The sequence below is a fragment of the Octodon degus genome, unplaced genomic scaffold (genome assembly GCF_000260255.1).
Source record: "Octodon degus isolate 3935 unplaced genomic scaffold, OctDeg1.0 scaffold00073, whole genome shotgun sequence".
Lineage (NCBI taxonomy): Eukaryota > Metazoa > Chordata > Mammalia > Rodentia > Octodontidae > Octodon > Octodon degus.
In genome coordinates, this window is record NW_004524649.1 from 2241483 (window position 1) to 2261368 (window position 19886).

Genomic DNA, 19886 nt, shown 5'->3' on the forward strand with positions numbered 1-19886 from the left:
TTTCTTTCTTTCTTTCTTTCTTTCTTTCTTTCTTTCTTTCTTTCTTTCTTTCTTTCTTTCTTTCTTTCTTTCTTTCTTTTACAGAACCAGAGAATTGAACTCAGCCCCTTGTGCTTGCCAGGGAAGCGCTTATTCCACTGAGCCATCTCCCCAGCCCCCAGCCAGTCCTTTTTCTAATTTTTTATTTTTATAAATTGTACTTAGGGCTAGCCAGGTAGCTCAGCAGACTAGAGCTCCTTCTTAATCAGACACAGGGACTGGGGTTCAGTTCGCAGCATGCCATGCTGGCCCTGCCCCAGAGACAGAGACTGAGACTGGGCAAGGTGGCACACACCTGTTATCCCAGCGTTTGGGAGGGTGAAAACAGGAAGGATCACTATGAGTCCAGTCTGTGTAGTGAGACTCTGTAGACCTTATACTAAAAAAAAAAGAAAAAAAAATTCTCGGGTCAGGGTCTCACTATGTAGTTCAAGCCTTGAACTCACTGTGTAGTCCAGGCTAGCCTCAAACTTGTGGCTGTCCTCCTGCCACAGCCTCCCAAGTGCTGGGATTAGAAGTGTGTTCTTAATTTTTTTATTTGGAGACATCGTCTTGCTAAGTTACCCAGACTAGGCTCCAACTTTCACTCCTCCTGCCTCACCCTCCCAGCGTGCCAGGATTACCCACACCAGCCTCTGTGCCCGGCCATGAATGAGATTCTTCATAGCTTTAAAATGAAGACTCCTTCTGAGTACGACTGAAAGCCCAAATTCTGTCAAGATTTAAAATTAATTTAACAGTCATGAAAAACATTTGCCTGACATACATAATGACAAAAGACAAAACATTTGCAAAACAGAATCACCTGGATATGTTTTAGAGTGACAGGAGGCTGCAGTGAGTAAGCGTGCTTCCTCTGCTTAAAAGGAGGAATGGGAAGCCGTGTGTTTGTAGATGGGCACTCCAGGCATAAGGCAGTAGCCAGTACAAATAGCTACTTGTGGCATGAGGGGGACAGGACATCGGGTGACAAGTTGGCAAGGAGACTTTTTATGTATGTTTTATTGTTTTGAAACTGTAAAGGCAGCCCTTGCTTTAGAATTATCCACAAGCTAAAAACAAAAGGGGCTGGCTCCGTAGAATAAGAGGGCCTGAGTTCAATCCCCGGTTCCACCAATAAATAAATAAATAAATAAATAAATAGGAGGCGTGGTCTCCCACCAGACCTGGCGATGGCCCCACTGCGCTCCCCTCCCAGCAGCCCATGCGGTCACCTGCCGCCCATCACTGCCAGAGCCTGGCTTAGGTAAATGCATTGAGCGCGGCCTCAGCTTTAAAAGGCACGGCGCTGCTGTACTGGTACATCAGCAGTGATGGCTTAACGCGGCTGGAGTGATATTTTCCGTTTTTCTGGACTTTCCACATCTATATGTTACATGCTAGCGAGGCAGTTGTGCTGCTCACTGAAGTACCTTTGTGCTGGCCGTGTGTTCTGTTTTCCTCTGGCAGACCTGGGTGAAGCGCCCTACGTGGGCCAGCTCCCCTCCGGCTTGGAGTGCACCGACTTGCCCCTGACAGGGGACACTGTCAGGATTCTTTTTTTTATTTTTATTTTTATTTTTTTGCCGACAGCAGTGTAGTGAAAACCAGATTACTCATTCGCATCTCCATGTGACTGTCTTATCAGTGGTGCATGTTTTGGTAACAGGAAGTGTCACAAAAATAGCTCTGTAGCCTTTATTCCCACAATATCACCCTTTACAAGTTTTGTTTTATTTAAATAAAAAATAGGAGGGAAGTGGTTGCAAGAGCAGTTTGAGTAGAACCTTGGAGTGGCCTTGGCCCCCGCGGGTCGGAGGCGCAGGCTCAGGCGCGCAGTCTGCACAGTGACCGGGTCTTCTCTGCTCGCCCTGAGGAAGCTCGCGACTTGGGGATTCTAAGTTCAGGGCTTCTTCCATGTTAGATACACCCTCTACCCCGGGGCTTTTATAACCCGTTCCTTTTTAAAAATTTTTAATTTTAATTTTTGAGGAGATAGGGTCTCCTCCCTGTGTGTCACTCAGGCTGACTCAAACTTGTGATCCTCCTGCCCTCAGCCTTCTGAGTAGCTGGGATTACACGTATATGGATGAAAGTGCCAAGCCTCTTGTTTCTTTCTTTTTTTCTTTTTGTGTCAGGAATCCAACACAGGACCTTGCGCTTGCGAAGCAGGCGCTGTGCCACTGAGCTACATCCCCAGCGCCTTCCGGTTTCCTTTCAGTAGGTAGAAGCGGGCGTCACAGTGCCTTGTCTGCTCTTCCCTTGCAGAGCTTCTGGTCCTGCACGGATGTCGCGCAGCCCACAGGCCCTTGGGGAGGAGAAGGGTGCCTTTCCACACTGGCCTCCTGTAGGCTGCCGGGTACTGGCTGCCGCCCCGCAGCTGCGCTGGTGTCTTCTCCAGGATAGGACCTTCTTGTCCAGATGCAAAGTTTTTGACGGCACTGATCTCTTAGCAAAAGTAATGTCTGTTTTGGTGGAGCAGGCTTTCTTCTCGCTTTGCTTCCCTCCCCTCCCCTCCCCTCCCCTCCCCTCCCCTCCGCTCCCTTCCCTTCCCCTCGCCTCGCTTCCTCTCCTCCCCCTGCCCCTACTCCCCTTTAAAAAATGTGTTTAGTACAGGGTCTACAGGGTCTCACTATGTAGCTCGTAGCTTGGACTCAGTGATTCTCTTGTTTTCAGTGTCGCAAGCACTGGGATTACAGGTACGTGCCACATGCCTAGTCTCAATCAACGGCTCAGCATGCCCTGGGGGCAGGATGGGCACAGCATGCTGGGGATCAAACCGCTGCTGTGCTCTGCCTAAGCAGGCGCTTTAGTCCACTGAACTATCTGGCCGGCCCTTCCCCTTTCTTGTTTTATGAGGCAGGATCTCCATTTATAATTCAGGCTGGCCTTGAGTTCACTGTGTAGCCCAGGCTGGCCTTGCGCTGAGCAGTTCTCTTGCCTCAGCCTCCCAAGTAGTGGGTCACCTGCTCACTTTTTTTTTTTTTTTTTTAGTCAGGGTCTCAGGGTCTCACTACATAGATTGGACTCGTAGTGATCCACTTGTCTTCAGCCTTGCAAAGAGCTGGGATTACAGGTGTGTGCCACCAGGCCCAGTCTCAAGCACCATTTTAGTGTACCCTGGGGATTGAACCCTGGGCACTGCATCTGCTTAAGCAGGTGCTTTAATCTGCTGAGCTATTTGGCTAGCCCTACACCTGCTCACTTTGGATTTGCTCTTTTTCTAGTTTCCTGAGGTCAAAGCTTTCTTTAAAAAAAATTTTTTTTTTGGTGGAACTGGGGATTGAACTCAGTTCCTTGCGCTTGCCAGGGAAGCACTTATTCCACTGAACCATCTCCTTGGCCCTAAAGCTTTCTTAATGATTGATTTTAGATATCTCTCTCTTTCTCTGTCTCTCTCCCTCCCTCCCTCTCTCCCTCCCTCTCTCTCCCTCTCTGTTTCTTTTTGAGCCAGGGTCTCATGATGCAGTTCAGACCAGATTGGCCTTAAACTGACTTTGTAGCCCAGGTTGACCTCAAATTCACCACAATTCTCCTGCCTTGGGCTGGCGAGATAGCTCAGCACACTAAGCACCTGCTTTGGCAAGTCCAGGGACCGGGGTTCGGTCCCTGGCACCACAGGCTGCATGGGCCCTGCCCCTGGGCATGCTTAGCTGTCCACTGAGACTGGGTGTGGTGCTGCAGGCCAGTAATCCCAGCACTGGGCAGGCTGAAAACAGGAAGATCACTAGAAGTCCAGACAGCGTAGTGAGTCTCTGTACAAAATACATAAAAAACAAACAGAAGAAAAACCAATAATCCTCCTGCCTCAGCCTCCCGAGTGTGGTTCTCAAGAGAGAGCTGTAGTCTGCAGCTGGGGATATTCATGTGGTTTAGGTGGTAGAAACCTATGGAATTTGAATTCATACAAAGTTGAGGCTTAGTTTTCAGGAGAAAAGCCATGGCCCACTCACAAGAAGAAAATAATGGCTTATTTTAGAGGGGAAAGGCCAGGGCCCAGCATTTTTTTTTTAGCGGGTGATATTTTGACTAAAAACATTCTTTGACAGCGTTGAATCTGTTTCTGAAGGTCAGGTTTCTGCCCCTTTCCAACTGAGAGTTTGGAATGTGCCCTATCTGTACTGGGCTTGGGGTGGATGGGGCCCCAGAAAAGAAGCCTACTAGCCTAGGGGGACAGTGCTGAGCAGTCTGTGTCCTCAACCTGCAGTCTTCTCAGAGCACACCTCCTCCCTTCCTTCTCGCATCCTGCCTCAAGCCCACCTGTGTGGCTCCTGACCTCTGGCCCGCAAAGGGGTCCACCCTGTAGAGGGGTGCTGGGTTCCGCTGCTTCTCTGGGGATTCCCGTGCTTCTTGCTGGCTGGGAACCTCTAGGCTGGGGCTGGTCTGGGCGAAACACACTGTACCCGTGCTGCTCAGCAGGGTTGGGGCCGAGCTGGCTGGAGCTGCCCCTGATGCCAGTGAAGGCAGGCTGTGGCCAGGGTTTCTCCTGAGGGCAGGCCTCCCTAGCCACAGATGCTCGGGCCTGATTCAGAACTGCTTGTTTCCTGCCCCAGGTGGGCGCCTCTTGACTGGGTCCCTGAAATTGCAGTCGTCTTAAAAATACAACTTTAATTATGAATTTTTTTTAATGTATTTGGCACAGGGTCTCACTTTGCAGCTCAGACCCCTAGTGATCCTCCTGTTTCAGCCTCTCCAGTGCTGGAATTACAGGCACACACCACCGTGCCCCATCTTGGCGGCCTGCTCTGTGTGCCTGGGGGCGGGGCCGGTGTGGCACATGGTGCTGGGGAACGTTGGTCCCTGCGCTTGCCTAGTCAGTAATTATGATTTTCTTATCTCTTTTTTACCTTGTATTTTATTTTTTTGTATCCTATCACATGGCTCTGTAACCAAGGGTGTGCTCAAACATGTAGTCTTCCCGTTGGGATTACAGGTATCTCTTAAGTATTCATTTTACTGCATTTTTAAATTTTTATTTTTGAGAGTAGGTCTTATGTCATCCGGGTAGTTAGCTCAGGCTGGGCTTGAATTTGAAATCCTCCTGCTTCAGTCTGTCCTGAGTGCTGGGATTATAGGTCTGTGCCACCACACACAACTTCAGTACTATGTTTTACACCTTTAAAGTGACTTGTGAGTCAGGTTGCCCTTCTTGAAAGACCATTGGTGGGTTGACATTGTGTGACAAATAACAAAACTTCACAAAATCTTTACACATTTCTTCCCTTCCCCTGGAGTTCCCCTCTAGGTGTCACTACCTGCTGTGGAATCTATGGCATTGCTGTGGGAAGGAAGATGCCTTTTAGATTCCATGGAGGCCAAAGGCGGGGCAGGTAGGCCCAAAGCAGCGCGGCTTACAGTCCAGCAAGGAGCTGCTGCGGGAGCTGGCTGAGTGTGGGCCTGCGGCCTCCTCATGTGCCCAGCCTGTGCAGCTCCCTGCTCCGAACCTGACCTCCCAGGCCCTTCTCCGCCTGCTTCAGTCTTCTAGGGTGGGCATGGCCACCTTGTATCCTTTACCCAGGGATTGCACAAGGACTGCTTTGGGATTCACTATTCTAGGGGACAGCATTGAATTGTAACTTGCACACATTATCGTTTTCTCAAATAATTTATGGAAGAAGTCTTCTGTCAGAACATATCTAAAATCCTCTTGAGGTGTGAAAGAAAACTCAGATAGCTTGTTGGGTGCTCTGGGCATGTGCTTGAAGGCTCCTACCCAGATCGAGGCCAGAACAGAGATTGGATGCGATGCAGAGGCCCAGCTCACAGAGAGCCCAGCCCAGCGCCCTGGCCGGCGGTCTGCGTGTGGCTGAGACTGTGCAGGAGACTGAGGTTAAGGGGAGTGGACCAGTTAATCTGGCAGAGGAAATTGCAAAGCAGCTCAGTGTTTAAGCTGTGGCACTGGTACTGCTGGCTGCTTTAAGCCAGATATTCAGTGAGAATCAAGAGCAAGCAAATATAAAACATAATTTCATCAGGAAGGAAGAGCCTGTAAAGTTAGCGGTGGAACATGTTTGCTGAAAAAAGTACCAATATAAAGAAGCCAAGTACTTTACCTCGGATAATAGGAAAGATGGCTTTAGGGCATCTTGGCATCAGTAAGAGCCCCCCCCCCATTCAGGCGTGCAAAACTTTACATAAAGCTTTTATTTGAGAGGATTTCCCTAGGATGCCTGCTTGAGAAGGGCCACCTGAGGAATTAGTTCCCTGGGATTCATTTTACTGTGCTCAGCCATCCCGGTGCTGAGGCTTCTGCAGCCATGACGCAAGGGAGCCTGGCTGCTCTTAAAGCTGCCATACGCCATGGTGTCACCCACATAGTGCTGGCTTTTCAGGCAAGCGGAATGCAAGTGTGGTAGGATCACGCAGCTTCCACCTGGAGTCCAGGAGGCCTGGGAGGCCGGGCAGTGTGCTCTGAGGGGGCCGTGTATGAAGCTGTGAGCGTGGAGCCCGAGGTGCAGTGGAGACTCCAGGAAGTCAGACGTGGAACATCTGTTGAGAGCCTTAGGCCAAGGCTACCCAGGCCCTCTCATCCTGCCGCCACGCATCATGGGTGCTGGGCCTAGAGCTCCATGATTTCATATTTGCTCTGATGCGCTTCAGTTATACTTCAGCCCAATTTCTTTCTATTCTCCTGTTTCTTCCTTTTGGAATCAGATTATTTGCCTTGTGCCACTGTTTCTTAGAGGCACATAGCTTGATTTTTCAATTTTACCATGGTTCATAGGTAAGAGTTTGCCTTGAGTCTCAGGGGAAACTTTGGATTTGGGCTTTCCAGCAGTGCTGGAATTGCCACAGCTTTGTCAGCTCTTGGGGCTGCATCTGAATCTTTTGGGGGTAGAATATCATAGTTCAGATAAAAAAAAAATGGCTCCAAAAGTGTCTGGGAGGTGATTGGGTCATTGGGGTACTTATCTGTGGATGGGTGGAATACAGCTTAGGGTGCTGTTACAAGGTGGGGCCACCGCCAGCAGTGTTGGCACACTCCTGGAATCCCAGCACTTGGAAGGCTGAGGCAGGAGGATCACCACGGCTTTCAGGTCAGCCTGGGCTACATAGTGAGCTCACCACCAGCCTAAATTACATAGTGAGACCCTGCATTGAGAAAGAGGAGGTGGGGATGTAGCTCAGCAGCACAAGTGCCTGCCCAACAAGTGTGAGGTCCTGAGTTTGATTTCTGGTACCAAAAAAAAAAAGTGGGGCTCGTTTAGAGGTGGGTTGCTAGGGGCACTGTCCCAGCTCCTCCCTCCTACCTGCCTCTTTCCTCATTGCCATAGGGTGAGCCCTTCCTTCACCAGGCCCCTCTGCCACTTTGCTTCTGCTTGGAGACTGCCAGCTACGGACTAAACTCTTTTTTTTTTTTTTTTTTTTTTTGCGGAACCGGGGATTGAACTCAGGCCCTTGTGCTTGCCAGGGAAGTGCTTATTCCACGGAGCCATCTCCCTGGCCTGGACTAAACTCTTGAACCAAAATAAACTCTGTTGAGGTGTCAGCTGTTGTGCTTCTGTGACAGGAAAGTGACTAAGATACCCCACAGCATTGTTCTAATTCCTGTATTCCTGAGTTAGTCTCTCAGCCTAGTACCCCTTCTCTGGTCGCTTAGACCAAGCCAGATCACCTTGGGTGATGTTCTCTGGTGACATCCCCAGGTGCCAGGTGCCTGCCATATGCCTGTCACACCATGTGTGGACTGTGGGCACAGTGCAGATGTGGACACAGGCTTTTTCTGGCCTGCTTGTCAGCTACCTACTGTGCTGCTGAGTGAGGGAGTGCGTGATGTTAACTATGTTAATATTTGTCATCAACTTTACCAGATTATGCTTACAGTGATTTAGTGAGGTGCTGTGTACAAAAAATGAAATTCCTCAATTCCATCTGTATAGTTGGGATTTTTTTTTTTTTTTTTTTTTTTTTTTTGGTCTTTTTAGACAGTCTCACTGTGCAGTTCAGGCTGGCCTTGAGCTCACTTTGTTTTTGTTTTTGTTTTTTTTTAATATTTATTTATTTGTGTGTGTGTGTGTGTGTGGCCAGCTCAGCCCACCAGGGGGCGGGGCTGGCTGGCATGTGGTGCTGGGGGATTGAACCGCAGTCCCTGTGTTTTTGCTTAGCTTAGCTTGTTCTAAGTAGGTGTTTTAGACCACTGAGCCATCTCACCAGCCCCTTGAGCTCACTTTGAAGGCCAGGCTGGTCTTTTTTTATTTTTTTAATTTTTTTTTTTTAATTTGTGTGTGTGTGTGTGTGTGTGTGTGTGTGCCAGCTCAGCCCATCAGGGGGCGGGGCTGGCTGGCATGTGGTGCTGGGGGATTGAACCGCGGTCCCTGTGCTTTGCTAAGCTTGTTCTAAGTAGGTGCTTTAGACCACTGAGCCATCTCCCCAGCCCCCTGCCAGGCTGGTCTTGAACTCGCAGCAGTCCTCTTGCCTCAGCCTTCCGAGTGCTGGGTTTACAGGTGCGCATCACCATGCCGGGCCTTTCAGTTGAGTCTTGACAGTTGTATGAAGTTGTGTCCCGTGGACGGAGAAAATTTCTTTCCATACTTCAGCACATTCTCTAGCCTCTCAGGCAGTGAGTGTCCGACTCTTCCAGCTCTTCCACTCACTGTTTTGCTCCTTTATCTCTATAGTTTTGCCTTTTCTGGGGTTTCAGCCTCATGGAATCTTTACTGTATACAGTCTCCATGGCCTTTTTGAATGTGGTACAATGCTTTTGAGGTTCGTCTCTGTTTTATGTTATCAGCAGTTCAGTGTGTTTTTAGAAGAGCCTAAGTCTAGGGCTGGGGGGAGATGACTCGGTGGAATAAGCGCTTCCCTGGCAAGAACAAGGGCCTGAGTTCAATCCCCAGTTCCGCAAAAAAAAAAAAAAAAAAAAGAATAGAATAGCCTAGGTCCAGAAAGAACTAACTAGCCCCAGCACGGTTTGGTTGGTGAGAGAGTTTGCTAAAAGGCATGCCTGTGCACTTGTGGGCACCCAGCTGTGCAGGAGGGCTGCAAGGCCAGAGCAATCTCCGGTCTGAGTTCTCTGGGGCTTCCAGAAGCTCTTTGTTTCCAGGGTCGGGAAGATTGAGCCGGAGCAGACAGGAGGATCTCTGTCTTCTGTTGAACCATCTGGCCTAAAGAAATGTGTAAAAGGACTGGGGGTCACATTCCGTGGGAGAGTACTGGCATGGTGTGTGCGAAGCCCTGGGTTCCATTTCTAGCACCAGAACAAAGAAATGTATAAAAATGTGAACCATCCCTTTGTTGGGAGCCACAGAAGCTGGAAACTGGTCACATTTGTGAAAGTGACTACACCTCAGTGCGTAAAGCAGTCAAGCTACCTCAGTCCTGAGATAGGCATCCTGACTGGTTACTGTCAGCTGTTAGTCACTAGGCAACCTGTGCCACACGACACAGCTAGCTTTGCAAGGGTATAAACAAACACCCCTACTGTGGTCTGTTTGCAACTAGGCAGATGGGCCGCCACCTGACCCAGTTCTTGTCTCCTTACCTATTCCTCATTCCTGCTGCCAACCACAGGGAGAGACCAATGGATCCCAACATCACTCTTTACCAAAATTTCTAGTACTAGAAAATAGAGTTGCAAGGGCTGGGGAGATAACTCAGGAGAATAAGTGCCTGCCTGGCAAGCACAGGGTCCTGAGTTCAATCCCCAGTACTGCAAAAAAAAAGAAAAAAAAGAAAGAAAAGAAAAAGAAAATAGAGTTGCTTTTCATAACAAATTTATTTATATTAACATGTAGCAGATTGCTTATTGTTACTTTAGATGAATTAATAGCACACACACACACACACACACACACACACTCGGGGGCTCTAAGGTTAGAGTCCAGGACCTCCTACATGCTAAACAAGTACTATGTCCGTCGTATCACCAGCCTGGGTTGGGGATCCCTGCAGTGGGTTCCAATCTCCTACCAGGTGTTACAGCATGAAAGATTGAGAGTCAGGGTGACTGTGCAGTAGCAGGGTTCTGGAAAGACCAGTTGTTCTCAGGGGAAAAGAGACCAAAAGGCAGCTAGGACCTCTGTGTTTATTGATCACATTCACATTGAGAAAAATGATGAGGGGATTATGGATGACTCAGAGGGGGGTGGTGGCCTCATGCTGAGAAGGTCCTTCTGTTTTGTCATTGTTAGAGTCTTTAAATTCAGTAAAAAAAAAAACAAAAAAAAAAAAAACAAAACCCATCACCAAAACAAAAACCCCCTCAAAGCCCCCAAAGTTTTGCAGCCATACATAGGAGGGGTATGGGCAGGGGGAGGTATCTGTATATCCAGTCCCAGCTCCCAGCCCATGTGGCTTGGGCAGCAATAAAGGATATGGGGTAATGGCCCCCAGAATAAAATTATGTATGTGTGTATTTGGGAAGGAGGGGTGCAAAGTGGTTGGGAATGCTGGGAGGGGAAGGGACAGACAAGTCAGTACTGAACGCACCCCAGGTGGGAGGCCATTTTATAACAGTTCTTGTTGATCATACCACTGTGGGCACCTTCTTTATCAGCAAGACTAGCACCTTGGCAGTCATGGTGAGTAGGGGCTCCACCAGTGCTCTTGGTACAAAGATCCATGGCAAATTCCTCATCCTGCAGCAGTGATTCCTGTTCACAGAACATTTCTGGCCCCCATGTGTCAGCCCATTGACAAAAATCTTGACTGGTCTTTGCCTACCAGAACACTGACTTCAGCTGGTGTGATGTTGATAAAGGCTTTCCAGGGATGGCAGCCCAGACAGGGCGCCCAGGATGACTGCATCCGGACAGGTCCTATCTGCCATCAGGTTGTCAATGCAGGTGGCATTCTGCCTGACCATGGTGTTGGTGCTGGGGCTGCTGTTGGCTCTGCTGTTTAGGTCCACGGTTTGGGCTTGAGCAGGCAGGTGCAGATAGGCCCAGAGCTCAGGGCATACACTGCCTTCTGGACCTGGCTGTGCTAGTGGTGCCTCCTCTGTTGATAGGGTCACAGAAGATGACTTAGAGGGCTGGGTGAGGACCTCATTAAGCTAATGAGGACCTGGAGGGGCACAGTATCATGGGATCTTCAAGGCCTCCAAGCCTTTTTAGGCTTGATTTATAATTTGTGGTTCCCAGCAACCCTAGATGTTTTTAGATGTCTTAACTTCTCATATTACAGTAATAAACTTTACAGACAGATGTGGCTTGGTGTCCTGAAGTTTTCATTGTAGAGAGGTTCTGAGACCAAGAAGTGTGAGAACCATAGGTTAGAGATGTTTCTGAAAGCAGGTTGGGAAGAGGATTAGTGTTAGGGATCAGAGGCGGTCCTGAGACTCAGGGAGATGCCCAGCCTGAGCTTGGAGAAGACTGCAATGGTGATGGCATGGCGAAAGGCTGGGCAGAAGCACCAGGGCGGTCTCACAGCCCCACCCTCTTGCTGAACTCTCAGCTCTCCCAGCACCTTGTTGGGCAGGTTCTGCTGATGTCCTGCTGTGTGTGCTTCTACAGAGAACTAATGAGTAACTCTGGATGGTGGCCAGCGCAACCACGAAGCCCGGAGAAAGCCACTCTGCCAAGATGAAGTGGCACCTGGGGTCTCATGTCAGGTGAAGTGCTTTCTGAGGGAGGAACTCTCTCTGCTGGGTCCCGGTCCTACAAAACCAGTAGGGCTGTTGGCTTTGGCTTTCAAGAAAAAGGAAGAGGAAAAAAACCTTTTCTTCTAACACAGTTCTAACAGTCATTTTAACGTAAGCAGGTGGGAGGCTAGTTACTACGTTTGTCTCCTAGTGGAAACGTACTGCCCGTGTAGGATGGTGCTGGGCATGCCATTAATCAGCTTGCAGCGCGTGCTGGGCCCCCCTCACCTATGCCCACTTCTCTCCTGCAGGCGGAAGGGGCTGTGGTTCCGACTGAGGAAGGTGCTGCTTTGTGTCCTAGGGCTGTACATCGCCATTCCTTTCCTCGTCAGGCTGTGTCCTGGGATACAGGCCAAACTGATTTTCCTGAATTTCGGTAAGTACTACTTGTTACTTTTTCTTAGAGTTTGTTTTCATGGTGATGACTGGCTTTAGTGGGTGTCTTTTTATTCTGAGATTGAATTTACATGCAGTAGAATGTATAGATCTTCAGGGAGCAGTGGGTAGATGGGGAAATAGCACCTGTCTGTCCCCAGGAGCTCCCCGTGTCCACCCAGTGAGGCTTTGTGGGGGTGCTTCCTGGGTCCGTGGGTCCCTGGGTGGCTGTGCCCAGGACACGGAGTCTCCTCAGCCGAGTGAGTATCGCTGCCGGCAGTTTGAAAACTCATCCGCAGCTGTCCGACTGGAGATGCTTTGCCTATGTGGCACTTGAAAAGGCTGTCTTTAGAAAAGGTGACCACTGCAGCCGGGCAGGGTGGTACATGCTTGCAATCCCAGCACTCAGGAGTGTGAAGCCAGTCTGGGCTACGGAGTGAGTTCAACGCCAGCCTGAACTACATAGCGAAACCCTGTCTCAAACCTCCCCCCACAGAAAAGGTGACCATTGGAAAATATAGCCCCTTTAAAACTGAAAGTGTGGGTTATTTTTTCCTTAAAATTTGTTTTGTTTTGCTTTTTCTCTTTTAAAAGAACCTGATGTGCTTTGCTTTCTGTTCTGTCTGTGCTGGCCTTACAGTGTTGTAAGCACTTCCAATTAACCTGTTCTCCCACGTTGTATTTTAGGGAGAGAGAGACAGAGAGACAGACAGGCAGTGTGTATGTGTGTGTTTACTTTGGGAGAAAGGGAGAGGTGTTAAGGTTGTGAGACAGAAGCCAGAGGGCTAGCCTTTGTGTTTACTCGGCATGTTCCTTTAGGACAGTTGTCTCTTAACCTTTTTTGACACATGGACCAATTTCCTGGAAGACAGATTTCTTGTGGGGTGGTGGACGATGGTTGGGGATGATTCAGAGGAGCTGGAAACCTTCATCCCCCACCTGCTTGACAGGAGTGGAGCTCAGGTGGTGATGCTGCCGGGCCAGTCTGGGAGAGCGGGGGTCTGCCGTCCTGCCCTCACTCACCTGCTTGCAGCCCGGGTCCTGAGTGGCTGTAGCCTGCTCTCCAGCTCTGGGGTTGGGAACTCCTGCTTCAGAAGACTGTCTCGACGGGGCGGTGGGGTGGGGGTGAGAGAACAGTGCTTTTGAGGGTGGCAGCGCTGGAACTGGACAAAGCGGGCTCTGTGCAGGCTGCTGGTGAGCTCTTCAAGCTGGGCTTGGCTGTGCGACTGTCAGCCTCAGTACCTGGGCGTGCCACTGCATGGGGATCAGTGAGCTAGGAGACGTGGGGGTCAGGGCCACAGGAAGAGCACACATGGAGGAGCCCCTAGTGCTTGGTTGGTGTGGGTTTGACATGGTGTGGGGAGCATAAGCCAGGAGCAGGTGAGGGGTAGCTGCGTCTCAGGACTGAAAACCCTCTGGAGAAGCCCGGCATTACGTCCTCTGTAGGGTCTGGGCTCGAGCGTTGGGGGTGATCAGCTACTAACAGGCTTGGTCATAGAAGCTGGGCAGAAACTGGCTAACGAAGGGCCGGCGAGATAGCTCGGCAGACCAAGCACCTGCTTAGGCAAGTGCAGGGGCTGGGGTTCAATCCCCAGCACCACATGCCACCCCGGCCCTGTCCCTGGGCGCACTGAGCCTGTGCCTGAGTCTAGGCGTGGTGGTGCGGGCCTGTAATCCCAATGCTGGGGAGGCTGAAAACAGGAGGATCACTACAAGCTCGAGCTGTGTAGTGAGACCGACCCTGCAAAAAAAAAAAACAACCCACAAAACTGGCTAGTGGGGAATTTCTGTTCTTTTAATACTGGTAGGACTGTAAATAGTAAGGTTGCCATTTATGACTTTGTGGCTCTGTACTACTTTTTATTTGGACATGATAAGCTACTCATAAAATACATGGAGCATACTAAAAGGCATTTGATTTTTCTAATGGATGAGTAACAAACTTCTAGGAATTCATGGTTTTGCCACTTTTAGGGAAGTATAGCCTTCAGTAGGAACTAACAGTACCCAACTATCAAGGGAGTTTCGGTTTCCTGACTGTAATGTCCTCAAATGTAGGGAGTAAAGCACAGAAAAAGAGCGGGGTTGAGTGTATGTAACCTTGAAGTTTGGGATGGCAGATTTGCCGGTGTGGACGTTAGGCCCAACCTGCACAGCTGTGCCAGGCTTCCTCAGAAGTTACCAGGGCAGGCCTTCACTGCAGGGGGTGCTGCGCCTGGGACACACTGTGTGTTCCAAGCAAAGCTCTGTATTGATTTTCTGCAGATAAAGTTGGAGCTCCTTAGGCACAACCCACAGATTTTGCTGTGCTGGTTTCCTGAGGGGACGGCAGAGTGTTCTGCCAGAACAGAACTTTGGCACTTCTTCCTTCTCAGCCCCTGCAGGCAGTGCGGAGGCCATGAATAGGCAGTGGGCTGTCGGGAGCCAGGAGGTGTCTGTCCCTAATGCTGTCTGTCCTGTGGGTTCCATGGGAGCAGGAGTGCCTAGGCAGGTGCTTGTGTTTCTGTCTTTGCAGGGCTGGGGCTGAACCTGCGTAGTGCTGTCAGCGTGCTGGGCAAGCGCTGCAGCCCTGCAGCAGTGGTTTTCAAGAACTCTAGTCACCAGCATACAAATTTGATTCTGACCTCTTCTGAAAAGTTGCTCAGAAAACCTGACACCAACAGGCAACATGCTGGGAGCCTTGGTGGGGCATCCCGCAGCATGGCCCCGCCCCCTGCCTGGCCCTGCCACACTCCAGGTGTGCACTGACCATGGCTGGGCCTCCTGGAAGGAGCTCCCTGTCCCTAGGCCCTGCCACTCTCCTTGGCTAGCTGTGATGTCGGTGTCTCAGCCGCTGTGTGTCAGGCTCCAAGTATATGGAGGTAGAGGAGATAAGGGTCTGAGCCAGGCCCTGGTGGCCTGGAGTCTTGCTTTAGGCCAGGGCAGAGGCTTTAGCCTGTGTGGTGGTCATGGGGTGCCTGGTTCATATCCCTTCAGAAGAGAATTGTGACTCCATGGCTATCCTTTTTGCCATTGACACCGAAGGGGGCGAAATGTTCTTGTGCCTCAGACTGATTTATGTGTTCTTAATGCTCATATCAGACTTGTCTGAAACCAAATGTATAAATCAGATAATGCTTTAGAAGAAGCATAGTACTTGTGATTTAAGGTGTTAGTCTACCTTAAATATATTTTCATAAGCAGAAAAACTTAGCCAAAAAACAAAGTAATATAAATGACAAGATGAAAGTTACTCCTAGAACTCTGTTAGCACTACAGTTTCTTTTCTGCTAGTTTTTTTTTTTTTTTTTTTTTTAAATACGTTCAGATAAACACAGCATGCATGCTCTTGCTAGCATGGCGTCCCCAAAGCCGATCCCCCCAGCCAAGTCTGTGTGGCGCCTGACATTGATGGCCTGGGCTTCTGGGTACTTCCTGGGTGTCAGTGCCCTCCTGTTGGCAGTCAGGGCTCTGTCTCCAGTGAAAGAAGTCTTAACTTAGAGCCAGGAGAATATCCTCTGGATGCCTGAGTGGAGCTCAGCACCTTTTGGAAACAGATCTGTAATCCCCATAATCCTCAGCTTCTTTCTTTCCCCACAGCGGTCCCTGGGAACTCCCAGTAGCTACCTAGCTAGCTTGCACCCTTCCCTCCCTTATCCACCCCCCCATCTTTTCCTCCCCATCTTGTCCCTCCCTTTTCCTGCTGGTCCCTTCCTCTTTCTCTCTCCTCTCCTCCCCTCCTTCCCCTCCCTTCCCAAGACAGGATCTCATTATGTAGCCCAGGCTGACCTTGAACTTGTGGTGATCCTCCTGCTTTAGCCTCCCAAGTACTGGGATTACAAGTGTGTACCACCAAACCCAGCCTCAGTGGCTTTATTTTTGCTTTCCCTCTGCTTCCCCTGGAAGCCCCTGTAGTCTCACTGAGTGACTAAAGTTTTTTGAGCCTGCCCACCCAGCAGAGTGCTGGCACTGCCATGCTAAGAGGTGGTGCCTGTGGCCATAGGTCCTCAGACTGTCACAACTGTCCATCAAGCTCAGCCTTTCAGCCTTCCCTTACCAAGTTTCCCAGTTCAGCTAAAAAGCAGTAGAGTAGGCTGTTGTTCATCTGTTCACATACTTATTTACCCGTGCTGCTGTCTGTGTGGGGCCCTTTCTGCATCATGCCTGCTTGTCTTGTGGTTGCTGACTTGTGATGACACAGCCAGAGGCGGATAACAAAACCTAGATGAGCCATAGGCTTGGGTGAGCAGCTCGCCAGACCCTGCTGGCCAGAGGCTGGAGCCTGGGCATGGCATCCTGGGCTGTGCAGTCAGGCCCTGTGGGGACGACTGTGTGAGGGCGGGAGCACCCTGCCATGGCTCGCTTCTGGGGGCCACGCATACACCAGACCGACTACCTCCGACTGCCTCTGCTCCAGCCTGTGTTTGCAACCAGGTCTGGCCAGACTGGGGTGAGCTTCAGGCAGCTTCCCAGAGTGACAGGGGCTATGAAGGGTTGACAGCCACAGGATCTGACCAGGTGTGACCTCAGGGGCCCTGCATGCTCCTGGTGCTGGCCCACAGGAGGGAGCCCTGCAGTCCCAGGCAGCCTCACGATCTTGTGCACTCTTGCCTTGTTCCTTGCTTTGTGGCTTTTCTCTCAGTAGACCGCTACTGGCCAGGTGGTTGTGACAGCCCCTGCTCTCTGTGGCTGTGTGCCCTGGGAACCGTGCAGGAGAGTGTGGCATCTGTGGGGTGCAGGGGCCAGATTGTGCCTCTTCCTCATAGTTTTTTTTAAAAATAGGGCCCAGAGGTGAACTGGAAGACCAGCGTCCTGGAATGAGGCCATTCTGGAGCAGAATTTGATTTGTTTAATTTTTTTTTTTTATAATTTGGTTTCTCAGAGCCTCAGCTCTCAGGTTTCTCAGTAGCAGGACTGGCTGCCACTTCTGGGGCACCATGGAACTATAGGCTGTGGATGAGAACTGAGAGGCCCGAGGCTGAGCCGTGGAGCATGGCCTTTGCCCTCACCTCGGCTGCCCTCTGTTGGGCAGGGTGGGGGCCCCCAGCTGTGGCCTGGCTTGATTGAGTCAGCCTTAGAGCTGACTGTGAGCTCCATCGACGGATCCCCTTCTCTCACAGCTGTCAGCTGGTGGCTTGGGATGTACAGCACATCCTGCAGGTTCCGAGGACATGCGGTGAAGTCAGAACCGCGGTGCAGGAGCAGCTGCTAAGCTGGGCACACTTTCTGGGCTTCTTCCTGGCCAGAGTCTTCGCTAGGTCCAGTGGCCAGGGCACCGCCTGAGCTCCTCACTTGGCTGTGGGCATTTCCTTGCCCAGCCCCCAGTCCTGGGAACACGGATGTGTGTCCTCTCACAGCCCTGGAGGCCACCAGAGGTCTGAGACCATGCTGTCAGCCAGTCTGCACGGCCTGGGGTGCAGTTCGTTCTGCCCTTGTCTATATCTGGTGTGTGTCCTTGGTTCTCCTGGCTGGTGGATGTAGTGGTCCTCCTGCTGTGGCCTCCCCCTTCTTGTCAGGACACCAGCTGTGCTGCGTGAGGGTCTTCCCTGATACCCTAATTGAGGTTCTGCTGCCCTGTGCAGGCCCCTTCCTCAGCTAAGGCCCCATCCTTAGGGGATTGTGGGGTGGGCTCCAACATGTCTGTTTTGGGACTGTGACTTAGTAATAACAGAGAAACCAGCTGGCTCCCAAGGACAAGGAATAGTAAGCTGGTGGTATAGGCAGTCCTGGGGATTCATCTCCCACACGTTCAGGCAGTCTGAGGAAGAAGCGTGCGTGTCCTTTAGCCTCGTGAGTCAGGTGGTGAATTGTTCAGCAAATGCCCCCAGAGCCTCAGTTACACTTGCGGAAGTGAGAGCTGGTCACGCGGGATGGGAAACTCCTCCTCACCCGAGGAGGTGGTTGGCAGCCGTGGCTTCCTCTTGACGGCAGTGTTGGCCAGAAGTCAGGACTGTCCTGCTGTTTGTCACTGGCTTGCTGGGGAGCTGCCATTTTGTACAATGAGAAGTCCCATCTCAGGCTTTGTGGATTTCTTTTTTTTTATTTATTTAAATTTTTCTTTCTTTCTGGGGGCTGGGACCGTGCATTTGCCAGGCAGGCACTGTACCCCTGAGCTATATCGCTGGCCCCAATTTAAATTTTTCAGTTAAACTTATCTTCAAAAGTTGTGCTTTCCACCAAGCTGCAGTGGTATCTTCATCACTTTTTCATTGCTGGGATAAATACTGTGCCAGACACCCACAACTCAAAGGAGGAGAGCTTTGTTTTGGCTCACGTTGGTATCGTTTTTGGCTGACTCCCAAGACAGAAGTGGCTGACAGAGGGGCATGGTGGACAAAGGATGCTCGCATCATGGCCCCGCATCAGGAAGCAGAGAGGCCTCTGAGCCGGGGAGGGAATGCACCCTTCCAGGTCAGGGCGGATCCTCCGCCCTCCTCCTCACAGCAAGCCCTGTGGTTTGACTTCTCTTCCAAAGGTCCATTTAGCATAACAAGTGTTGTGTAAGAAGAAAATTAAGCATCTTTCACACAAACACCTGGCAGGTGCCTATTTTTCCTGTGCTACACCTGGCTGTCAGGGTTGTGGACAGCAGTGTTGTTTGCTGGTGTTGGCAGTAACTGGACTGCGTGGCCCACAGGCGGTCACTGCTCCATCTTGTTCTTCTCATCTACTCCTGGGCCTTGGTGGCCCTTTGGGTCTAACCCCATGATTTTCTAGCAGGGCACCAGCTGACCTGGCCATTGTCCCACTGTCCAGTGACCTGCTCTCTGTAGGGACCCCTGTGCTCACTTCACTCCCTGTGACGAGTCCTCTGGGTTCCTCTGTCCAGCTGCCCCATCTTGTGTTTGGTGGTCCTTTCTGTGTTAAGGGACCATGCTAGACACTTCCAAGTTCCTTTAGTTTCTTTGCTCTTAAATTCAGTTTGTCCTTGAGTCATGTGGCTCCAGCCACCTAACATCTTCAGTGTCATCCCCTTCCTCGTGGTCCCTGCCACGCTGAGGCTGCAGGCTTTGGCCATGGCTTAGCTGAGCTCCTCTGCAGGAGGGATAGGCGCACCCTCCCTACCCCTTCCTGAGGCCTTTCCTTCCCTCCTGCACGGCTCACGTTGTAGTTCGAGGCCCTGTTCAGACCTTGCCCTGACAGCACTGTCTGTGGAGCCATCTGTTCCAGTGCATGCTCAGCCCCACCCCAGCCTACGACCCTGTGGGAGCTTCTCCTTGCTGTGTGTTGGGTCTGTGCACGTGTGTGTGTGTGTGTGTGTGTGTGTGATTGCAAGTGTCGGAGGTGGGGGCTGTGCACGTGTCGACAGGTGTGTGTGGGCATGCCTTATGTGCATTTGTGGGCAGTTGCTTGTGAGTGTGCACGTATGTGTGTGTGCCCTCTTGTATACCCACTAACCCTGACTCCCATCTCTGTGCTCTGCAGTGAGGGTTCCCTTCTTCATTGACTTGAAAAAGCCGCAGGAGCAAGGTTTGAATCACACCTGCAATTACTACCTCCAGCCCGAGGAAGATGTGACGATTGGAGTCTGGTGAGTATCCTGTGCAGCGGCGGCAGCGCTGGCGGCATTGGTGCCCTTCACAGCGGGCTCTGCGGTGTCGCCTCCATCTTCTCTTCACTCAGACCAGTGCAGGGACGATCTCGGCTCAGTCTGACCCTCATGGTGCCAGGTGAAAATGGCACCGGGCTTTGTTCTGAGTTTTTCCAAATAGCAGAGGCTTTGTGACCAGAGTATTTTTAGTGTGTTCTTTCCAAAGGAAACCGAAGGAGTGGGGAGCAAGCTAGAAACAAAGAGCACACCCACACAGAGTGGCAGGGCTGCTGTGAATGCCCTGTTGTGGAAGTGAATGTCTCCCTATTACAAACAGTAGCGGTTTCTTTTCACATGCAAAACTTCCCAGCAGGAGCGGTGCTATCTGCTGTCTTCTAAGTA

General features: G+C 50.8%; 1 protein-coding gene and 1 pseudogene across 2 annotated transcripts in view; one reads left to right on the forward strand and one right to left on the reverse strand.

Annotated features, from left to right (window-relative positions):
- Nucleotides 1–19886, forward strand: part of Abhd12 (abhydrolase domain containing 12) — a 53574-nt gene that overhangs the window by 16998 nt on the left and 16690 nt on the right. The window contains exons 1-3 of one of the 2 annotated variants that reach the window (XM_023720197.1): nt 11450–11569; nt 11851–11975; nt 19379–19484. In XM_023720197.1, coding sequence (XP_023575965.1) covers nt 11493–11569; nt 11851–11975; nt 19379–19484 — 308 coding nt within the window. In that variant the 5' untranslated portion in view covers nt 11450–11492. Of the gene's footprint in view, nt 1–11449; nt 11570–11850; nt 11976–19378; nt 19485–19886 lie in introns of those variants that run through there. The other variant, XM_004635571.2, reaches the window with a different exon arrangement.
- LOC111817888 lies at nt 10431–10822 on the reverse strand (annotated as a pseudogene).